A 21,677-nucleotide genomic window follows, 5' to 3' on the forward strand; every position below is an offset into this window, starting at 1 on the left:
TGATTGTCTGGCTGTGTATCACTCTACATTTTATCACTTTTGAAGCTTAGAGAATCTGGCTCAGTGACATTTAAATAGCTCCTAAGGTGACTATTCAACCCCCATCCCCCACCTGCCCAATTGAGAACATCTGCGGTCACCTGTCAGGGACATAAGTCCCGGGTAATGGATTTATGGTAAAAGGGATCCCTAAAGGATACCCTCATACCCTTAAGGGCTCTCACAGAGTGATACTGTGCAGGTCCACCTGTCGAGTACCACTCCAGGATTATACATTGTGAATAAATAAATACATTTTATTCACAACTGTTCTCATTATTTACTTCTATTCACATTTGTACTACTACACTATATCCAACTGGTGAGTGCTTGATACCCCCCTGTATATTGCTTTATATTTTGAGTATTAACCCCTCAATTGAGCAGCTCCCACATATAGGTAATTTGACCGGTGTAACCAATGGTATCTACATCAAATCGCGGCTGATTGTGCCTGATTGGTACTCCAATATTGCACCTACGGCGTGGAAATGATGCACAGCACCAACACCGCTCAATGTGTTCTTAGAAATGTGCACATGACGATGGTATTATGCCAATCACCACATATATGTTGCGATTCGCGTGGCATATGTATGTTGTTCATATGTGGGTTTACAGTATCAAAAACATAGCCAGTATTTACCAATATAATGTAAGATGAAATGAATATATGTAACATTTTTCCCCATGCCTTTTTGCTGCCTCCCCCCCCCACAAAAAAGCGAAAAGCCACGGGTGAAAAATGTCTTAGATAGCATAAAAAATGTCTGCAATTGATAAGTCGGGCATCGAATTAGTACAGTTTTTACCTATCCAAAAGAAAGGGAACTAATTGAATACCTCCCATAGAGCCAGATGTATTAAGCTTCAAGAGTGATAAACATCCAGCCAATCGGCTCCTACATGTCATTTTTCAAACCCAGTCTGTAACATGACAGTTAGGAGCTGTTTGGCTGGTTGTTTCTCACTCTCTATTTATTACTTTTTAAAGCTTGATACATCTGGCCCATAGAGAAAGAGAGTGATGTATGTCCTGTATCATCCAGGACTAGTGCCTGATTCAGAGATGGATGCACATGTTGTATGCATACAGTATACGTTTATTTTTTTACCAAGATGGTAGTTCTATTTAAGATAGGATGTTGCTATGGGCCACCAATGAGATTTTATCTATTATCTTCTAGGGGTGCCGGATGGGGTCCCAACAGTCAGGATCCTGACAGGCATTTACCCGACGTTGGGATGCCGACTGTCAAAACACAAACAGCCCTCAGGCCGCCCCAGTACACGATATAGTCCGGTCAATCTATCTTCCCTTAGATCTCCTAGCTCGAGCTGATGTACCTCTGCCACATAATTGATCTTCCTACTACTATGTAGTGCATTATTAAATTGATGATGTTGCATTGTATACCTGATGTATCCCCATCCCCAATCCCTCCACATCCAGTCTTTCTTCTTTTTTATACCCCCCCCCCCCCTCTAACAGCTTTCATACGTGGTTAATATTACCATATGTTGTTACCTTATTAAAAAAAAAAATTCTCAATAAAAATTAAACACAAAAACACAAACAGCCGGGTACCCGACGGCCACCGGCTATTTTCCGAGGCGAGGGCAGGGGCTTAGTTGCGCTCACCATGCTGTCTGGGTCCGGCCAGTCGGGATCCCGACGTCGGGCTAATGACTGTCGGGATCCCGACTGTCGGACCCCTGTACCACACCCATCTTCTAGAAGGTGCTAAATAAAAAATAAGTAGATTTTGATTGGTTGCCCAAAGCAACTTCCCATTTGAAATAGAACTCCCATCTTAGAAAATAAACCCCTAAGTCTTACCGCGCATGTGCCGTGATGGTCTTGCAATGCTGTTCACAGTGAGGATTTATTTGTAAAGTGATTGTAATTCATAATGCACATGTGGGTAATAATAATTGGAGGGTTGCCCCCAAACTAGAAATGTGTGCATCCCCCATGTTTTGCAAAACCACCCTCTGGTGTTTTGATTCACATACAGATTTGGTTCAGTTTTAAAATCATTTGAAGTCAATAAAACTGCTAAATTTGTGGAGTTGGGACTGGTTTACATGCAGTCAAAAACCAGAGTTCGGTTTTTAAATCAGAGGTCCAAACTAACAGCAGACACAAGTTGGGACTTGGTTCCACTCGGACCCCAAAAGTAATTCTGAACTGGGTCTCCTCGGAACCTCTAAGTTTGTTCATATTTCAGATAAATCAAACCGCACATCTCTAACTCAAACGCAGGCTTAATGTCACCAATTTGGGGGCGTGTTACAGCTTGTGACCACCATACCGTATAAAGTTATTCAGAAGATTGATGGTTGTATATACGTACACAAGCAGCAGATCTCAGATACCTCAAGGGGGCATCTTAATACAGATCTCAGAGTGCCTGCGATATTTGCATATTTTGCACAGATTGGGGTACTTGTATACTATCACGGCTCCCATCGCATGCCATATGTAATGGCATGCGATGCGATGCGATTTTACCGGGTTTTTAATGCATTTGTGAAAAAAAATCGCATGTGATCGCATGCGATGCCATTTTTCACAAAAATCATGGACATGTGTTCAAACCATGTAAAATGCACCCCAAATGGCATTTTTCACACTGTATCACCCCCACTATCAATGCCAACCCGAAGCGTGGCGAGGGCGGCGGTACGCGTCCTACAACCTTTTCATACCCCCACTATCCACGTCGGCGTGGAGTTGAGAATAGAAAGTGTGGCGAGCGCAGCGAGCCACCGAGCCCGAAGCGTGGCGAGCGGACGCGAATACCTTCACAGGTATCCGTGTCCCCTCGCGGGCTTCACAGGTATCCGCGTCCCCTCGTGGGGCTCGCTGCACTCGCCACGCTTCGGGCTCGGTGGCTCGCTGCGCTCGCCACACTTTCTATTCTCAGCTCCACGCCGACGTGGATAGTGGGGGGTATGAAAAGGTCGTAGGACGCGTACCGCCGCCCCTCGCAGGCTCGCTGCGCTCGCCACGCTTCGGGTTGGTGTTGATAGTGGGGGTGATACAGTGTGAAAAATGCGATGCGATTTTTCCCTGTACGAGGCCCATCGTGGGAGCCGTGATAGTATACAAGTACCCAGATTCGTACTGAATCACAGCTTCAAAATCATTGGCGTCCATCTCTGAATCAGGATGTAAATCTAGAACACTGGTATTCTTTCATATTTATGTTTGGGTTGGTGTCAGTTTTAATGCAGTGCTTTGTTACTTTCAGATTAACCGACCTCCGACTAAAATTAAATTACTCACCTGTCAAGTTCGGCCAAATCCTGAGGACAAACGCAGCTTTTATTTAATCACACGTAAGTCATGGGAAAATATATAATCATGTAAACATGTGTAGACTTGTGTGTGACAATATAAACTGAATGTACTCATTGTGATAAACTAGCAGAAAGTAAGAAAATATATAATTTTCCAGTGGTGTAGCTAGGACAATGCACAACTTACATAGTTACATAGTTACATAGTAGGTAAGGCTGAAAAAAGACTTGCGTCCATCTAGTTCAACCTGGTATAGATATCCATTGCTGATTTGGTTGGTTCTGGTATTTTACAGACAAATTATATTTCTTATTTGTACCCATGGATGTTTTTCTCCAGTAAATGTTTGTCCAACTTTGCCTTGAACGCATTTAATGAGCCAGCCGTTACCACCTCTCTGGGAAGAGAGTTCCAGAGTTTGACTGTTCTGACCGTAAAGAAATTCTTTCTACTAGCTGAATGAAATCTTTATTCGTCTAATCTATACCCTTCCCTCGTGTCCTAGATTCCTTTCTAGTAGAAAATAGGGTGTGTGACAGTTCCTTATATTGGCCCTTGATATACTTGTACATGTTGAGCATGTCCCCCCTTAAACGTCTCTTTTCTAATGTAAATAGTCCCAAATTGCTTAATCTCTCCCCGTAGCTTAAATTCTCCATTCCCCTAATAAGCTTTGTTGCTCGCCTTTGGACTTTTTCTAATTCTATGATGTCCTTTTTATAGTGTGGGGCCCAGAACTGTACTCCGTACTCTAGGTGAGGTCTCACCAATGCTTTATATAGTGGCATAATTACCCTTGAGTCCCTAGTTTCCATTCCCCTCTTAATACATGCCAGAATTTTGTTGGCCTTTTTTGTAGCTACATTACAATGGGCACTACATCCTAGATTGCTGTCTATTTGGACTCCTAGATCCTTTTCAAGTATGGAATTACCCAGTTCCTCTCCGCTAAGGTTGTAACTTGCACACTGGTTGTGTCTCCCAAGGTGCATAACCTTACATTTATCTACATTGAACCTCATCTTCCATTTTTTTGCCCACTCATCTAGAATTGCAAGATCATTTTGAAGCATGGTGACATCTTCTGGTGATTTGATGACTTTGCTAAGTTTTGTATCGTCCGCAAAGATGGATACATTGCTGAGTAACCCTATCCCAATATCGTTAATAAAAATGTTAAACAAAATGGGCCCCAAAACCGAACCCTGGGGCACTCCACTTAGTACCGGTATCATATCTGATACGGCACCATTCACAACCACTCTTTGTTCTCTATTACATAGCCAATTCCCTACCCATCTGCAGATATTTTCACCCAATCCTAGGTTCTCTATTTTATTAATCAATCTCTTGTGTGGGACAGTATCAAATGCTTTAGCAAAATCTAGGAAAATCACATCTACAGCATTTCCATTATCAAGGTTTTTGCTAACCTCTTCATAGAACCCTAGTAGATTAGTTTGGCATGAACGATTTTTCACGAACCCATGTTGGTTAGTACTGAGTAGAAGGTGATGATCTAAATATTCCTGGATACCATCCCTTAAAAATCCTTCAAATAGTTTACCCACAATTGATGTTAAACTAACGGGTCTGTAATTAGCTGGATCTTCCTTTTTTCCTTTTTTGAATATTGGCACTACCTCTGCTATTCTCCAATCTTTTGGTACTATACCTGACGATAGTGACTTGCTAAAGATATAATGTAGGGGGGTAGCTAGTTCATCCCTTAATTCCATTAATACCCTCGGATGAATCCCATCTGGCCCTGGTGACTTATTTGTTTTGAGTTTGCTTAGCCTCAGTATTATTTCTTTCGGCGTGAAATCCACAATGAGATCTGGCTTATTTGTCCCGTTTGTGGTAAATGTTCGTTCCACAGTCTGCTCTCCCTTAGTAAATACTGATGAGAAGAACTCATTTAACAGTTTTGCTTTTCCCTTGTCCTCCGTAACACTTTTTCCACTAGTATCAGTTAGTGGGCCTATGTTTTCCTTAATTAAACGTTTACTATTTATGTATTTAAAAAATTTCTTTGGGTTGTTTTTGCTTTCAGTGGCTATGCACTCTTCATATAATATTTTAGCTGCTTTGATTACCCCTTTACAAGTTTTGTTTGATTCTTTGTATTTTGTGAATGCCTCCTCATTCAAATTATTTTTATAGAATTTAAAGGCTCTGGTTTTATTGTTGATAGCTGACCTTACTTCTTTGTCCAACCATGGTGGCTTTTTTTTGTTGAATTTACCTTTAGTTACTTTAGGAATGTATTCAATAGTTAGTGAATCAAGCACCTTTTTTAGAGTATCCCACATTTCCTCTGCATTTTTTCCCTCCATAACCGTTTCCCACCCAATTCCTGTTAGGGCTTCCCTGAATAATTCAAAGTTCGCTTTTCTGAAGTTTAGTATTTTTGCAGATCCTTTTTGATGTAATTTACTGAAGTTGATTTCCAGTGAAACCATATTGTGATCACTATTCCCTAATTGTTCAATTACTTTTGTGTTTGAAACTAAGTCTGTGTTATTTGTTAATACTAAGTCCAAGAGTGCCTCATCACGAGTTGGAGTTTCTACCGTTTGTGTAATAAACTGGTCTTTAAGTAAGCTTAAGAACCCATTGCTTCTTGCTGATTTACCTGTTTCGTTTTCCCAATCAATGTCGGGTAAATTAAAATCCCCCATAATTAATACCTGACCCTGATTTGATGCTTGTTTGATTTGGTTTAAAAGAAGAGACTCTTCCCTTTCATTTATATTTGGTGGTCTATAGCATACCCCTATTATAAATTTGTTTTTTGGTTTCTTATTATTGTCGGTTATCTCTGCCCACACTGTCTCCGAGTTGTCGTCTTCCAGGTCTGTGCTCATATTTTTCTCACATGATGTTAAGTTATTTTTTACATATAGGCACACACCCCCGCCCCTTCTATTTTCCCTGTCTTTCCTGTAGAGTGTATATCCCTCCATGTTTAATGCCCAGTCATGCGACTCATTACACCATGTTTCTGTAATACCAATGATGTCGTAGTCATCCCTACTGATCACCGTTTCAAGCTCCCCGATTTTACTCACTAAGCTTCTTGCATTAGCCAGTAAGCATTTTAATTTATGTTTATTTTTAGATATGGCTCTAATATTGTGATTAGTTTCACCCCAGGACCCATTTGAATTCTTTACTAGCTTCCTCTTTCCCCTCTCCCCTTCAATAGACTCTCTACAGGCCTCCCCACCATGCACACTGCCTGCCCTCTCCATAGTTCCGGGAATTCTTCCTCTGTCATTCCCTCCCATGGCAGGGGGGGAGAGGGGGGGCCTAGACTGCACACTCTGTAATGAGAGGTGCTACCTTGCTGAGATTTTTAGTTATATGCATAAATTAATTATAAAAGGAATATATGTTAGCAGTAATGAGTGCATACGTGGCTGGGGGGGACCTGGGGATGCAGGGTCGCGGTGGATTCCATGTGGTCTGGCTGTCCGCATGGAATATACAGTACTCAAACAGACCTGCAAATATGGCTGCCACCTTGTTGGATACAGATAGAAAAGGTAGCATGTGTAAGGGGAGGGCAGCACATATTTCGATATGGGAAGTTTCGGATTTCGGGTGCACTGTGAGTATGGAACCCCCTGGCAACAGGTATGTATCCCCTGACAAAGAGAATAGTAACCCCCTGGCAATGAGCATTAAACCCCCGACAATGAGTATGTAGGTAAAAAAAAAAAAAAAAATATATATATATATATATATATATATATATATATATATATATATATATATATATATATATATAAAATATATATATATAAAAAAGTGATTTATTTCATGTGGCCAAGGTTCTAGCCAAACATGGACTGGGATGCAACTGATGGCAGAGTAGAGAGGCAAGGAGACACTAATGTATATAGTCACCCAAGTGCAGCATCATAATACAGTCAGGTAGCAGTAGTAAAATGCTACCTGACTGTATTATGATGCTGCACTTGGGTGACTATATACATTAGTGTCTCCTTGCCTCTCTACTCTGCCATCAGTTGCATCCCAGTCCATGTTTGGCTAGAACCTTGGCCACATGAAATAAATCACTTTTTTCTACATCTTTAACAAGGAGTGCTGCCTCATATGTCTTTCTGACATGAAGTTTTCCTAACAATTCTCTCCAAGGATTTTTTGCACCCGTATACATCCTCCAGATTAATGAGTGCTACTCCCACAAGTTTTCATATATATATATATATATATATATATATATATATATATATATATATATATATATATATATATATATATATATATATATATATATATATATATATATATATATATATATATATATAATTTAATATATGGTGGGGGGAGGGGGGTGAAAACTGTTTTCAATATTTAAATTACAGTATGGATCATACATCATCAGGCATGGACTTGATTCAGGTGTGGTTGTTCTTGCTACTGTCATTGCTATCATCTGCTAAATGCAACTGCGATTTTATGCATATATGGAAGAAAACTAACCTGAGCATAGGGATGTTCAGGTTACATAATTTCCGTCCGACACTGTATGATTGCCGATACATCGGTACTATTGTAAATTGAGTCATGCCGCAGTATCTGGGTGCCTTTATAGATGTGCAGGCTGAGCTGCTCTCCATTAGCAAGTTAGATCACGACTATTCATTTATATATGCCCACGAAACGCCCTGCCTGCTCCCTTCCCTCCCATGCCCATTCGGGCAGGGGCCGAATTCAGCCCCTACCGATCTAACCTGAATCAGGCCCTTAGATAATTATACACTGGTTCGCCTACAATATGTGCTGTATATCTGAATATTGGCTTTTAGGAGTTTCTTTTTAACTTCTGTATTTGCATAAAACTGCTCATATTCCACATGAGCATATTGGTCTGTTAAAAGATATTGTTTACCAAGGATAATAGACATTGACAACAAGGTCTCTGTTTTCCTCTCTCAGATAATAGAACATATCACTTTCAGGCTGAGGATGAACCAGAAGCATTTGTGTGAGTAATACGGGCATAATCTTACACCTACTACATTTACTCCATGCTAATCTGCTTTGCTTACAAGTGCTTTGCTCAAACATCATCGGCCATCCTCACCACATTTCCTTTATTTCCTATGTAAAGGTATGTCTGACTAATTTGAGAACACCTTTTTGTTATCAGTCTGCATATTCTGTTTGACTCTTTCTGGCTATGAAGTTAGTGGAGAGCCAATCAGAATGGGATGGTCACTAGGTCTACAAGCATTAGGTTGACACGACTAGGTCGACATGGGGAATGTTGACAGTTAAAAGGTTGACATGGGCTTTTTCATCTTTCTTTTGCCGACATGTGCCGACAGGCGGTACTTCATGCCCTACTATCCACTAGGGCGTGGTGGGAGCATAAAATAACATGCTGAGCATAGCGAGACACGGTGCCCGAAGCATGGTGAGCGTACAGGTGCAAGTTATTAGTGTCCACGTGGACTGTGTCGACATTTGGGTAAAAGTTTTTTAACAATGTATGGGGTGTTTCTGGGCTTCACTTTGGAGGGAACTTAGTGAAATTCAGAGAATTATGGTAATGAATTGGTTGTCTGCTTGGTGGATGTTTTGGGTCTTTGTTCAGTCTTTTTTGAAATGTGGAGGTTTGTGGTTTGTCACAACTTAAAGGTCTGCAGTCCACCAGACTGCCAAGCATATTGAAAAAAAAAAATCTTCCACACAGGTGTAGTGAGTGAGGTATTAATCACTCCTGTTTTGGTGTTGGTTCCGCCTACATTTCATTTTGTGCTGTCCAAGTGAGGCAACTTCTATAAGTTTTTCCAGGGTCAATTTTAATTTCCAATCTGCCCCTGGCTTATGGGCTATTTCACACGCTCCGGCTCCTGCCGGGCGGCAAAATCCCGCACAGCCAGGAAGCCGTGCCGCACACCATAGTTAATAATGGACATACATGTGTCCATTCAAACAGCACGGCCACGGCCCGGCCGCCCGGTTGCAGCCGGATCCCACCATTGTAAACTGCTATGTGCAGCACGGCTTCCTGTCCGTGCGTGGTTTTGCCGCCTGGCAGGAGCCGGAGCATGTGAAATAGCCCATAAGCCAGGGGCAGATTGGAAATTAAAATTGACCCTGGAAAAATGTATAGAAGTTGCCTCACTTGGACGGCACAAAATGAAATGTAGGCTGAACCAACATCAAAACAGGCGTGATTAATACCTCACTCACTACACCTGTGTGGAAGACATTTTATTTTCAATATGCTTGGCAGTCTGGTGGCCCGCAGACCTTTAAGTTGTGACAGACCACAAACCTCCACATTTCAAATAATATCCCACCTAGACTGAACAAAGACCCAAAACATCCACCAAGCAGACAACCAACTCATTACCACAATTCTCTGGATTTCACTAAGTTCCCTCCAAAGTGGAGGCCAGAAATACCCCATACATTGTTAAAACATTTTACACAAATGTCAACACAGTCCACGTGGACACTAAAAAGCTCCCAAACACACTATTATGTTGGGCTCCTTTTAATCTTAAAGTAAGAAGTTTGTGTTGCCACACAACATGCTTCCATGTTTTTCTCTATTTCCCTGAAGATGGATATCTGTGCTGCAGAATAGTAAAGATGAGTCCCTAAATGCAGCATTTGGTGTGGACGGAGTATCAAGTGACAGCTCCCACCAGCTAACAAAGCAGATCATTAATGAAATCAGGTCCTTACCTGGGAACCAAGTGTGCTGTGATTGTGGTGCCCCTGGTGAGCTGCCCTCTGGACTACTGCTCATTCTTCTTCCAGTCCTTCATGTCACCTTCCATCCTTGGTCTCTCTAAATGCCATATTCTCACATTCTCTTTTTATCATCTATATCTTCTTTCATGTTCTCTGTCAGTCTGTGACATTTTCTCTCTCACATTTGACACACTGGATGTTACACTGATCCTGATGTATGTCCACAGAACCCTCCTGGGTCTCCACAAACTTAGGAATTCTTATCTGCATTGAATGTTCTGGGATTCACCGTGATCTAGGAGTGCGCTATTCACGGGTCCAGTCTTTAACTCTTGATGTATTGAGCACTTCAGAACTCTTGGTAGGTGGGGCACTGCCTATGTTTCAACCTATAAGCTGTACTCATGTCACATGTACCATTATATTCACCTTTTTTTTTTCTTCAGCTTGCAGTTTCCATTGGAAATAACAAATTCAATGATGTTTTTGAAGCCATCTTTCCCATACCAAATCCTAAGCCCACACCCAGCAGTGACATGTAAGTGCACAAAGAATGTGAGCGCAAAATCATATTCGGATTGAGATTGCTGGAAACGGGGGCAAAACCTGATGGATTTGTCTGCGTTTCAAAAAAAAAAAGCATGTGGATCCACAGCTATTCTACCAATCAACGTGGTTTCTGACAGGTCCGAGCATTGTTTTTACCTGTTGGAAAAAAAACTGACCGTATTGAATAGGTCGGAACCCCTTCCGACCTGTTCAAGTCGGAAATTGTCTTCTTTGTCGACAGTAATTGAATATAACCCTATGGACGTATATAATTGATAGAATGTGCACTTGAGCAAGTTGCTTTCATATATGGTGTGCCAGATCGGGAATATATACAGCTATAGCTATAGATAGATACAGAATGTCTTTTTTTTAAAACTGACTTATCCAGTCACCTAAATACTGGGTCTTTACATTTACAGCTACTACGGGGTTTATTACTAAGATGGTAGGTCTATTGAATATGGGATGAATCCTAACCCATAGCAACCAATCAGAATCTACTTCTTATTTATTTAGCAATACTAGAACATATTAAATAGAATCTGATTTGGTTGACCTTAGCAGCATATCCATTTCAATAGAATTTCTGTAAATCTTAGTAAATAAACCCCTAAGTGTACAGGATTATAGGCATCCAATGAAACAGCAGGTGAAGTAGCGTAACAATAGCCCCGCAGTGATGAGGAGGCACTGAGTAAGTGTGGGCAATGGGGGTCTGAGGGGCTATCGCTGCCCTGCTGCCTCCTGCCGGGACCTGCCATGCCCCTCCTTGCTTCCCGCCGCATTTGTGGCCGGGACCCGCAGATCTACTTGTCTGCAGTCCCTGTGCTGCGCCTGGCTCCTAATAAAATATGGCCCTCACAAAATGTCTACCCCCTTAGAGCAGACAGTTTTTGAGGATGCTAGAGGAGGTGGCGGCCTCCTCTAGCTTCCTTTAAAAATAGTCTGCTGTTGGGGGCAGCCATTTTGTGAGGGTCATTTTTAATTAGCAGGAGCCAGGAGGAGTGCCGGGACAGACAAGTAGATCTGCTGGTCCCAGCCACATACGCGGTGGCGGCAAGCAGAGATTCACAGATCACAAAAGATGTAGTAATAAATGAACTCAACCCCTATACCTCAACCAGCCCTACTTGGGCAAGTATGTTATTATTCAAGAGTTCTCCCATTTTGCCAGTTGATGTAATCCCCCCTCATCCCGCCTCACAAATGCTATATTTTTGAACTTTGACAGATTAAAAATATAAAAGTTCTTGAAATTAAGTGATTTCCAAAACCGTGTTTGATATTGCAAGCGCATTTAATTTTTTTCTGTTGGGCAGCACTAAGCATCAGCAGGGCTCAACTAAGGTGTTTTCGCACCCTCCCTCTTCACAGCAGTTTCCGATGTGGCATGGTGTCCGGAGGCCAATTGATACCTGGGATTGATAGTATTTCAAAATGACCCAGGTTTGGCCTCCTTAATTACAAGTGTGGTCTAAAATATGAATTTTAAGAGCCCATTTTGTTTTTCCTATGTAGTTCAATACACAGGGACAATTTATTATGTATATAATAAACTATGTATTACAGTTAGTGTAGTGTTTATACATCATATAATGTATATGAAATGCCTAACACATGAATAATGTGTATTTCATTTTTACTGTATTTCAACGGTTCTCAAACTTGGACCCCAGTAATTCAGATTTGAGTTATATCCATAGCTCAGCACAAATGGTTAAAATTGGCTGGGTTGATAGTTGTCACCTGAGTACAAGCATGGATATACTTAAAACCTGGATGGTTTGAGGCGTCTTGAGGATCACGTTTGAGAACCCCTGCTCCTATTTTATAATATACAGTTTACAGGCGAAAGAGTTTCCACTGAATTTATCTTTGGCACATATTTGTTGCACGGTACTCTCAATACCACAGACAAACTTTTGCCGGCGTAGAAGCATGATACATACCTATGCCTACCTATGTGTTACTGACCGAATAAGGCACTGAAAACATTCACTTTCTGATATGTAAATATTTTACAGTGATATAATATTCACATTCTCGGTCTGTCTCCTGTAAGGGGGTACATGTATAATTTTTGTAGGGATCATTCCGTCTCAATAGGACTGCCAGGAAGGATTATATCACTGCCAAATATGTGGAGCACAGCTTTGTGGACAGGGGAAAGAATATTGTTGTGTCCGGACTCAGAGATGGTATTCAGAGGCATGATCTGATGGCGTTGCTACGGAATATGGCACATGGAACCGATCTATGCAAACCACTACCACCTGAGGAAGGCCAGGTATTTCACTTTCTAACTATACTACCAGGATAACTCGCCTTCTGCAAATATGGGCCTCTCCCTCCTGTCTGATCCTAGTCTTTCCTCCTTTTGCTATAGTCTGTCGTTGAATATCCACTTCACCTGGCTGTCTGTCTGTGTGTGAGAAACTCCCTCCCAGTGGTGGATTTCCTCATCCAGAATGGGTATGTACCATTCCACATAGACACATGGACAGATATACTGTACTTCTAGATGGAGCATCTGTTTTACTGGATGGATGACTTTGTTTTCACAGGGGAGCTCAGGAAAAGGTTTCAGCAGATGGACAAACAGCTCTGCATTATGCGGTCAAATATAACAAACCAGATTGCATCCGTCTTCTCCTGAGAGCAAAGGCATCTGTTAATACTGGTAACCACATGTCTCACATCCTTCACCCTATCTAATGAAATGCTCTCCTCAATCTCACACTTTAGAATATTGTATTGTAAGTGAAGATTTCTTTAAACCAGGGGTGGGGAACCTTTTTTTGTGCCAAGGGCCGTTTGTATGGGGAAAAAATCCTTCGGGGGCCATATGTAAAAATTTCTTGTACAAATTGTCCTGCTGCTTCCGCCCCACGCTCCGGCGGCTGCCGCTGAATAGGACTGACAGTCTCCGGCTGCTGTTGATTAAGAGGAATCTCGCAAGAACTACCGATCTCTCACGAGAATTCTCCTGTACTTGACTCCCAGGCAAAGCCGCCAAGCGGGTGGGTGGGCCACTCAGACCGGCTATGGGGGCCGCATACGGCCCCTGGGCCTGAAGTTCCCCACCCCTGCTTTAAACAGTGTAGAAAAGCATTTTCAGCCAAAGGGTGTTTTAGACTAGTACAGGTGTCCCTATCACTGTAATGCCTGATTTCTCAACTGATGTATGCAGTGAATGAAAACAGCTATACGCATTCACTTAATGTGCCAATTACTGAAAGATAAAAGGAAATATGTGGTAAATGAATGCCTGTATAGCGTAACGTCATCTGGATGAGACAACATTGTAAAAACTGCCAGTATAGCCATTACTCATTCTCTGCTTGTACTTAAGTTAAAAACATGACATGTATAGGTTCAGGAGTGATTTACCAGAATGGCAGGTAGCACCGCCGTACCTATAATAAACACACCCCTCATTACTAGGCCCCGGTCAGCAGTGGTATTTCAGCTCTTTCACCACTGCCTTTGCAGAGTTCAGCATAAGGAAATAAGCTTTGCAGCACATTGTTCATGCTGACCCCAGGCCAGGGCAGTCTCTTCATCCAGCCCAGTGCCTATGCAAGGTATTTTATCTAGCATAGGGCTGATTCAGGAGTGGAGATGCACATTTAGGGTCTTCCCAATTATTGGGAGGCTGCAACACCTTTTATTACCTGCAAAATAATTTTACACGCAAACACGGAATTTAAGGGATTGACCTATAACTTTAATGGCTGTCCTGGTAATTGTGCATTTTTAGGCCACTTCTGCAAATGTATAAAATACATTAGCAAGACATATTAAAGACAGTCCTGATGGATCGCAACTGTTGTTGTGGCCAAAGCAAATTAATTAAGGTATGAGTCATATTGGACTGATCTGCAAATCTTTGCCCTTTTGAACCTCTCACAGTATGTATTTTTCCCCCTTGTTTGTAAGTGACAAACAGTTTATATTTGTAACTGTAGCGTATCACAAAGGGTTGTTTTCATAAACCCTGCTGCCCTATAGTGCAAATTTTGTTTTATGACCATGTTTATATAATAAACACGCACACACACACCTCCGAGGACAGGGCTGGTGCTAGCATGTTCGGTACCTTCCCCCCTACACCCAGAGGTGGCGATACCCTGCCCGGCGGATACGGGGCGGACGGGTAATGGTACATATGAAAATGCGGTAAAACCCCCATTTTACTGCATTTTCCCTTTAGTACATCCCGCCCTCAGGGAGAAACAGGCAACTGATAAGAATGCTGACAAAATTAGAGTCTGTAGAATTGTAGTGAGCAGTAGTGGTAATCGAACGATGGTAATAACCAACAAGTAGGCCAGGCTACAGTGAAATCCAGGTAAACATGGTGATTTCAACATCTTTAACCAGGTCAGAGCAAGTTTTACCCCTTTCACACTGCACGTTGTAAACGATATGTTACTGGTTAATTACCATTTTTGTACCTTTCACATTGAACCCGTTCTGAAAGGTAAAACCAGTAATATTCCCCCCTCCCCTGGTCCCTGGCAGTGCACCCCCCCCCCCTCCCCTGGTACTTGTCCACGCCTAGGGGTCGGGGGAGCGGGGTCCATGTACTGCTGGGGAGCGGGGTCCATGTACTGCTGGGGAGCGGGATCCATGTACTGCTAGGGAGCAGGGTCCATGTACTGCTAGGGAGCAGGGTCCATGTACTGCTGGGGAGCGGGATTCATGTATTGATGGGGAGGCAGAGGGGTCCGTTCTGTCAAATGGAAAGTCAGCGGCGGGGTCCCTGCGGCGGATGGAAACTAGTAGCGTTACTAGTTTTCATCTACCGCAGGGTCCCCACCGCTGACTTCCCATTCGCCGCACAGACCCCACTGCCTCCCCACCAATACATGGATACCACTTCCCAGCAGTACATGGACCCCGCTCCCCAGTAATACAAGGACCCCGCGGGATGGACCCCCAGACGCTGGCAAGTACCAGGGGAGGGGGGGGGGTGCACTGGCAAGGACCAGGGGAGGGGGGACCAGTGTGGGATCCAAAATACTGGTTCAGACCCGTTCACACTGCAAAAAGAACGGTTTGAACCGTGTAGGATCCTTCTTTTTAACTGTTTTGAATTACCGTTTTTTATAACTGGTAATTTAAAACGGGTGCTTTCACACTGCAGCTATAACCTTTTGAAATGGTTAAAAATCTGCAAATTACCAGGTTATAGCTGCAGTGTGAAAGGGGTATTATTAAGCTGTGTACTCACGGTGCAATATATTGCTCAGAATCCCGTTTTCATCAGCCACCAGAGATAGTCGCTGATGAAAAGGAGGCTCTGCCAGGGGAGTCGCAGGGGGAAATAAGTGACCTTTAGGGGCTGAGCACGGGAGCATGCACTGCAATTTATCGCCCACAGCACATACAAACCACTGGCAATCTGGTCGCTCAGCGATATGTGCTTGAAATCACCCTGTGTACACAGCTATGCTCTGGGATACTGCCACCTTCTGGTAGATATACTAAGCAATATTCATCCCTAGGAACCACAAAGCAAGCTGCAATATCCATTCTAGTAGTTGGGTTAACCCCGGAATAAGCGTCTCACTGGGTCAAATGAGAGGAAATAGGTGTCCAAGAATAATAGCAGACAAAATTAATGTAGCACTATATAAACACTATGAAGTTGGTCAGAATCATTACAGGCCTCTGTCAGCTTGGCAGATGTCTGGAGCAGGGCAGATGGGACCTTAGCAAAGCTGGAAGCCAGACATTTTTTGGAAATAAGCTGAAACTGTCCTTGCTGCAGGGCTGCCAATAAATAATACTTGCAGTAGGATAGAATTGCTGAACATAAGGCAACATATCCGTAGAAACCATTTCCATAAGAATTCTGCAAAACTGTGAAATAAGACAGGACTGGATACAGGACTCTTGAAGTAGCAAGTGGATCTGATAGCAGGGTTCTAGGTCGACATGAGTGAAGGTCAACAGGGTTCTAGTTTGACATGTGTGAAGGTCGACAGGGTTGTAGGTTGACATGTGTGAAGGTCGACATGGGTTTTTTCACTGTTTTTTTTTTTATCCGAATGTCAACACAGTCGACATGGACACAGTTGGAAGTCAACCGCATCGCTCGCTATGCCTTGGGTACGTTTTTTTTTGTTCTCACACCACGCCCTAGTGAATGGTAGGGCATGAAATACTGCCTGTCGGCTCATAAAACTTTGAAAAAACCCATGTTGACCTAACGCATTTGTCGACCTAAAACCATGTTGACCTTGTCCCATGTCAACATAGACACCTGTCGACCTTCATCCATGTGGACCTAGACACCTGTTGACCTTGTTGCCTGTCGACTCAACAGTGTCGACCTAATGACTGTCGACCTAAGTCGTGTTGACAATACGACCGTATCCCGTATGAAATGTAGCCCTATTCATCACAGCTATTCAAGGTTTGTTTGCTAGTTAAATATGCTAGTGTCATGCCTGGTCGGGTGTGGTATAGGGTTCCGACAGTCTGGATCCCGACAGTCATTATCCGACGTTGGGATCCCGACAGAATGGTGAGCGCAACAAGGACCCTTGCGGGCTCGCTGCGCTCGCCACGCTGCGGGCACAATGGCTCGCTACATTCGCCACCTATTCTATTCTCCCTCTAGGGGTCGTGGACCCCAACAAGGGAGAATAGCCAGTGGCCGTCGGGCACCCGTGTGTCGGGGTTTTGACTGTCGGGATCCCAACGTCGGCTAAATGACTGTCGGGATCCTGACTGTCGGGAACCCACCCGGCACCCACCTGGTCAATCTGTGGCTCTCCAGGTGTTGTGAAACTACAAGTCCCAGCATAACCTCCCACATATATAGTGGTTGCAAAGGGTTCTATTGCTATGGGGCCCAAAGACTTCGGGGAGACTGGACCCAGGTTATAAAGTTGCATACCAATTTCCCAGATTCCCTTGCTAAGCAATTGAGTCTGATCCATTGCCCAACTTGAATTTGATGACATTACAATTTCATTGAGATGAGTGTGAAGTGTAGGTTATAATGGTAAAGAGGCACTGTAATATGGTATAATTTGAAATGGAAACCATTGTAATGTGGCACTATATGAACAGGAGGGCACTGTAATGTGTCCTGATATGATCTGCTGTGTGTAATGTGGAGGGCACTAGATTGCTGCATAGTAAGAACTTGGGAACTTTATGTGTCTTTGATATAAAATAGTCACTAGTGTGAGAAATGATTACCTGGCGCACTGTAACGTGGCATCATTTAAACTGGAGGGCACTCTAAAGTCTCTCAAGAAACATTGGGACAGGGTCACTAATATTATACGTTGCTATAGGGCCCATGCACTTCTGCTTATACCCCTGCTGGGACCTGTAGTTTAACCCCAGCTGGAGAGCCACAGCTTGACAAACCTGTGTTCGCTTTTAAATACGACACATCACTAATTACTAATGTAGAGTACTCAGCATCAGTATTGGTGTAACCATAACCACTCTAAATTCACACAGATATGTCCTGTCTTGACAGTTAACCATGCAGGATTAACCCCTTTGATGTTGGCTCAGAATCTTAAGTATGTAGAATGTGAAGAGCTGGTAAGTTGTGTCATGACCATTAATTCAGTTTTGTTGCATATTCTGAGAGTAATTTTAACAGTATCTTCTTTTTAATTGGCCTCAGCTGGAAAAAGCAGGCGATGGAAGTTTCAATACTGAATTTGATTTTGACTGGTTCCACCAAGATGAGGAAGTAAGCAACAGTGATGAGGAAGAGGGAGAAAAGGTGAGTAGTAGTAAACATATTTTACACTTGGAAACTTAAAATGTGTTTTGTTAATGATGACAATTGCAACAATAAAAATAATTGGGTAATAATTATATATATAATATTTATTTATAAAATCTATAACTTTATATCTCTATATCTTTAATCTATATGTCTTGTGACCGTATGACTCCAAAACACTGCCATCTGTTGGCAGCAAGTGAAACTACATCTACTAGCTTTTGAAGCATTAGTAGCTTTGAGCGGGGTTACTAGTATGTATATATCATCTTTATTTATATATATATATATATATATATATATATATATTTTGCTATGGGGCCTACGGATATCTAGTTACGCCACTGTATATATAGTTATATAGTCCAGGGTAGTAGGGTCCGGCACTCGCTGTTACAGGCTTACTGCTGTGGTGCCTTCCCAGGAAACAGCTGGTGCTCCAATATGGGGTGTATGTAGCGGGCGGCACTCACCAGACTTAGTTGCAGTGGTTAAAATTTGCCTTTATTATCCGACGGCGTTTCGGGAGTTGCTCAGTTCTCAAGGACATACAAAGTGCAAAATGAAACATAGACGTTTAAAAAGCAGACGTACCCTGCCCCCCGCATTAATCAGGCATCAGCTGTGCTTACCGGTCGCCTTAGTGGTTATAAGCTGTAATCAGTGTCCGGAAGTGGGTCTCCCTCTCCCTCCGCACCAAGGCAACGTGTCACGCTCATCTAGCGTGTCCCCGTCACCCGGAAGCAGCATAGGACCAGCTTTCACCATTTCCGGTCAGCTGACTCACCTCACGCTTCCCCCCACAGCGTCCCAGCTCCTCCAGTGTCATTGCCTAGCAACCTGTATAAACAATACCTTAAAGGGAAACATAATGAAAAATGTTTACAAATATATTATATATATATATTATATACATATAAAATTACATTCACAATTGCTACCAAGAGTTATAAATCATTTCTGCTAAAAAGTATATGAGCCATCAGAAAAACGCCCTAAGGGCGTGGCTTGTGACACCCGTCTTGTATGTGCCTTGGCATCTCTCCTGCTTACCGTTCTTCCGTCGGCTTGTGCGGTTGTTCATGCAGTGCAACCCAGCGTCTGCATCTACTCCCTGTCCTGAAGACGTCTCTGGCATGAGAGGAGCTCCTCTGCCTTGGGTATTGTTTTATATCATGTGGTAATCAGTCCACAGATATCTTTTATATGGTGCGAGCAGTTGTCTTTTGTATGCTTGGATCTCTAATTGTATTATTAAAAAACGTTTTTACCTGCACTATGAAGTGCACCTCTCTTTTCTGTATATTGTGTGTGTGTGTGTGTGTGTGTATATATATATATATATATATATATATATATATATATATATATATAAAGTCCAATATAAAGAGCACTCACCAGTCTTCCAATCTCAATGCCAATAAAAGTTTAATACATCACCAGATTTTCAAAGCAGGATGTCGACGTTTCGAGCCACGGCGGGCCCTTTGTCAAGACAATGGTGGATGGGTCACAGCCCCAGAAGTACTTCTGGGGCTGTGACCCATCCACCATTGTCTTGACAAAGGGCCCGCCGTGGCTCGAAACGTCGACATCCTGCTTTGAAAATCTGGTGATGTATTAAACTTTTATTGGCATTGAGATTGGAAGACTGGTGAGTGCTCTTTATATTGGACTTTATATTTGGCTGTACCCCTGGGACTACAAGCCTAAGTTGGCACCCCAGCTGTTGCTATTGGAGATTTGTGTGTGCTGGCCCTACAAAAACATATATATATATATATATATATATATATATATATATATATATATATATATATATATATATATATATATATATATATATATATATATATATATATATATATATATATATATATATATACTCGAGTATGTATATATACCGTATATACTCGAGTATAAGTCGACCCTTATATAAGCCGAGGCACCTAATTTTACAACAAAAAAAAACTGGGAAAACTTATTGACTCAAGTGGGACCCTCACTCGAGTATAAGCCGAGGGGGGCTTTTTCAGCATAAAAAATGTTCTAAAAAAGTAGGCTTATACTCGAGTATATATGGTGTATATGTATATATGTATATATATATATATATATATATATATATATATATATATATATATATATATATATATATATATATATATATATATATATTAGACATTGTCGGATTCAGGGGGGCACCTGGGCACGTGCCCCCCCCCCTGTCATTTCATTTTTTAGCTGAGGACCAGGGCTTTCCAACAAGCCCAGCCAGCCCCATGTCTCTAGCCCTCCGGGAACCGGAGATATCGCCTGGCAAAGCTGTAAAGTTTTTCCCCATAGGATAATATGGGACCCGTTAATTCCGACCCCCACCCGGTTCCGACGGCTGCCAGTTCATCCCCTGGCATCAGAGATGCTTGTGGTTGATATCATTCAATTCCAAATCGCTGGGCCTTTATTATGATATCAGGCTGGTCCATATCGGTCAATCGGTTCCAGAGATATTGCGGGTAAACCAATTTTTTTATTTTTGAAATGTAATTTCATGGCTGTTCATGTTCTTTGAGGGCAAATTACCCTGGAAACAAATGTTCCAGTTTCACTGGACCAAAATCATTCAAAGCCCACTCAAAAGTTCTTCAATATGATACTTGTCTCATGTAAATGGGTCAGTTGGTTCCGAAGATATAGCCGGTTAAATACGATAACTGGTAAAGAGGGGGAGGGGTGGTTGTCTCTCCCCCTCACATCAGAAATTGCAGGGACTAGGCTGGTGTAAAAGGGGCCAACCTGGGAATGCATTTTCTGGTGTGAGAGGGGTATTATTTCAAATAGCCGGGACCTGCAGTGCTTTGAATACAGCCAGGCTCTGCCACTGTTAGTGGCTATCGCTTCTGCCTGGCAGCGGCTGTCCCCCATTTACCGCAAGCATGTGTTTCCCCTTGGCAATGAGCATGTAATCCAACATGGCAACGAGTATGGAACATCTGGCAATGAGCATGTAGATAAGCAGCACTTATGTAGCATAATTTTTAATAGGCATTATGGTGTTTGGCATAATACATAATGGACATAATGGTGTGTAACTTAACGTGTAATGGACATTATGGTGTAAATGTTTAATGCGCACCTTTGGCGGACAATGTCCCTGTTTATGAAGCGTATTGTGAATTTTGGCTTAATCTGTGTGGCATTATGTGAATTTTGGCTCAATCCATGTGGCATTATGTGAATTTTGGCTCAATCCATGTGGCATTATATGAA

At 42.4% G+C, this 21,677-nt stretch overlaps 1 protein-coding gene across 2 annotated transcripts in view; it reads left to right on the forward strand.

Moving 5' to 3' along the window:
- The window catches only part of LOC146060305 (arf-GAP with SH3 domain, ANK repeat and PH domain-containing protein 3-like), a 60,242-nt gene that overhangs the window by 15,917 nt on the left and 22,648 nt on the right, over window positions 1–21,677 (forward strand). For both annotated transcript variants that reach the window (XM_083173350.1, XM_083173351.1), the window contains exons 12-21: window positions 3,297–3,384; window positions 8,318–8,366; window positions 9,957–10,117; window positions 10,318–10,451; window positions 10,537–10,628; window positions 12,749–12,929; window positions 13,029–13,114; window positions 13,207–13,322; window positions 18,150–18,217; window positions 18,303–18,404. In XM_083173350.1, the coding sequence (XP_083029476.1) occupies window positions 3,297–3,384; window positions 8,318–8,366; window positions 9,957–10,117; window positions 10,318–10,451; window positions 10,537–10,628; window positions 12,749–12,929; window positions 13,029–13,114; window positions 13,207–13,322; window positions 18,150–18,217; window positions 18,303–18,404 (1,077 nt within the window). The remainder of the gene's footprint in view (window positions 1–3,296; window positions 3,385–8,317; window positions 8,367–9,956; window positions 10,118–10,317; window positions 10,452–10,536; window positions 10,629–12,748; window positions 12,930–13,028; window positions 13,115–13,206; window positions 13,323–18,149; window positions 18,218–18,302; window positions 18,405–21,677) is intronic.

This window comes from Crinia signifera, chromosome 2, assembly GCF_055691185.1.
Source record: "Crinia signifera chromosome 2, ASM5569118v1, whole genome shotgun sequence".
Lineage (NCBI taxonomy): Eukaryota > Metazoa > Chordata > Amphibia > Anura > Myobatrachidae > Crinia > Crinia signifera.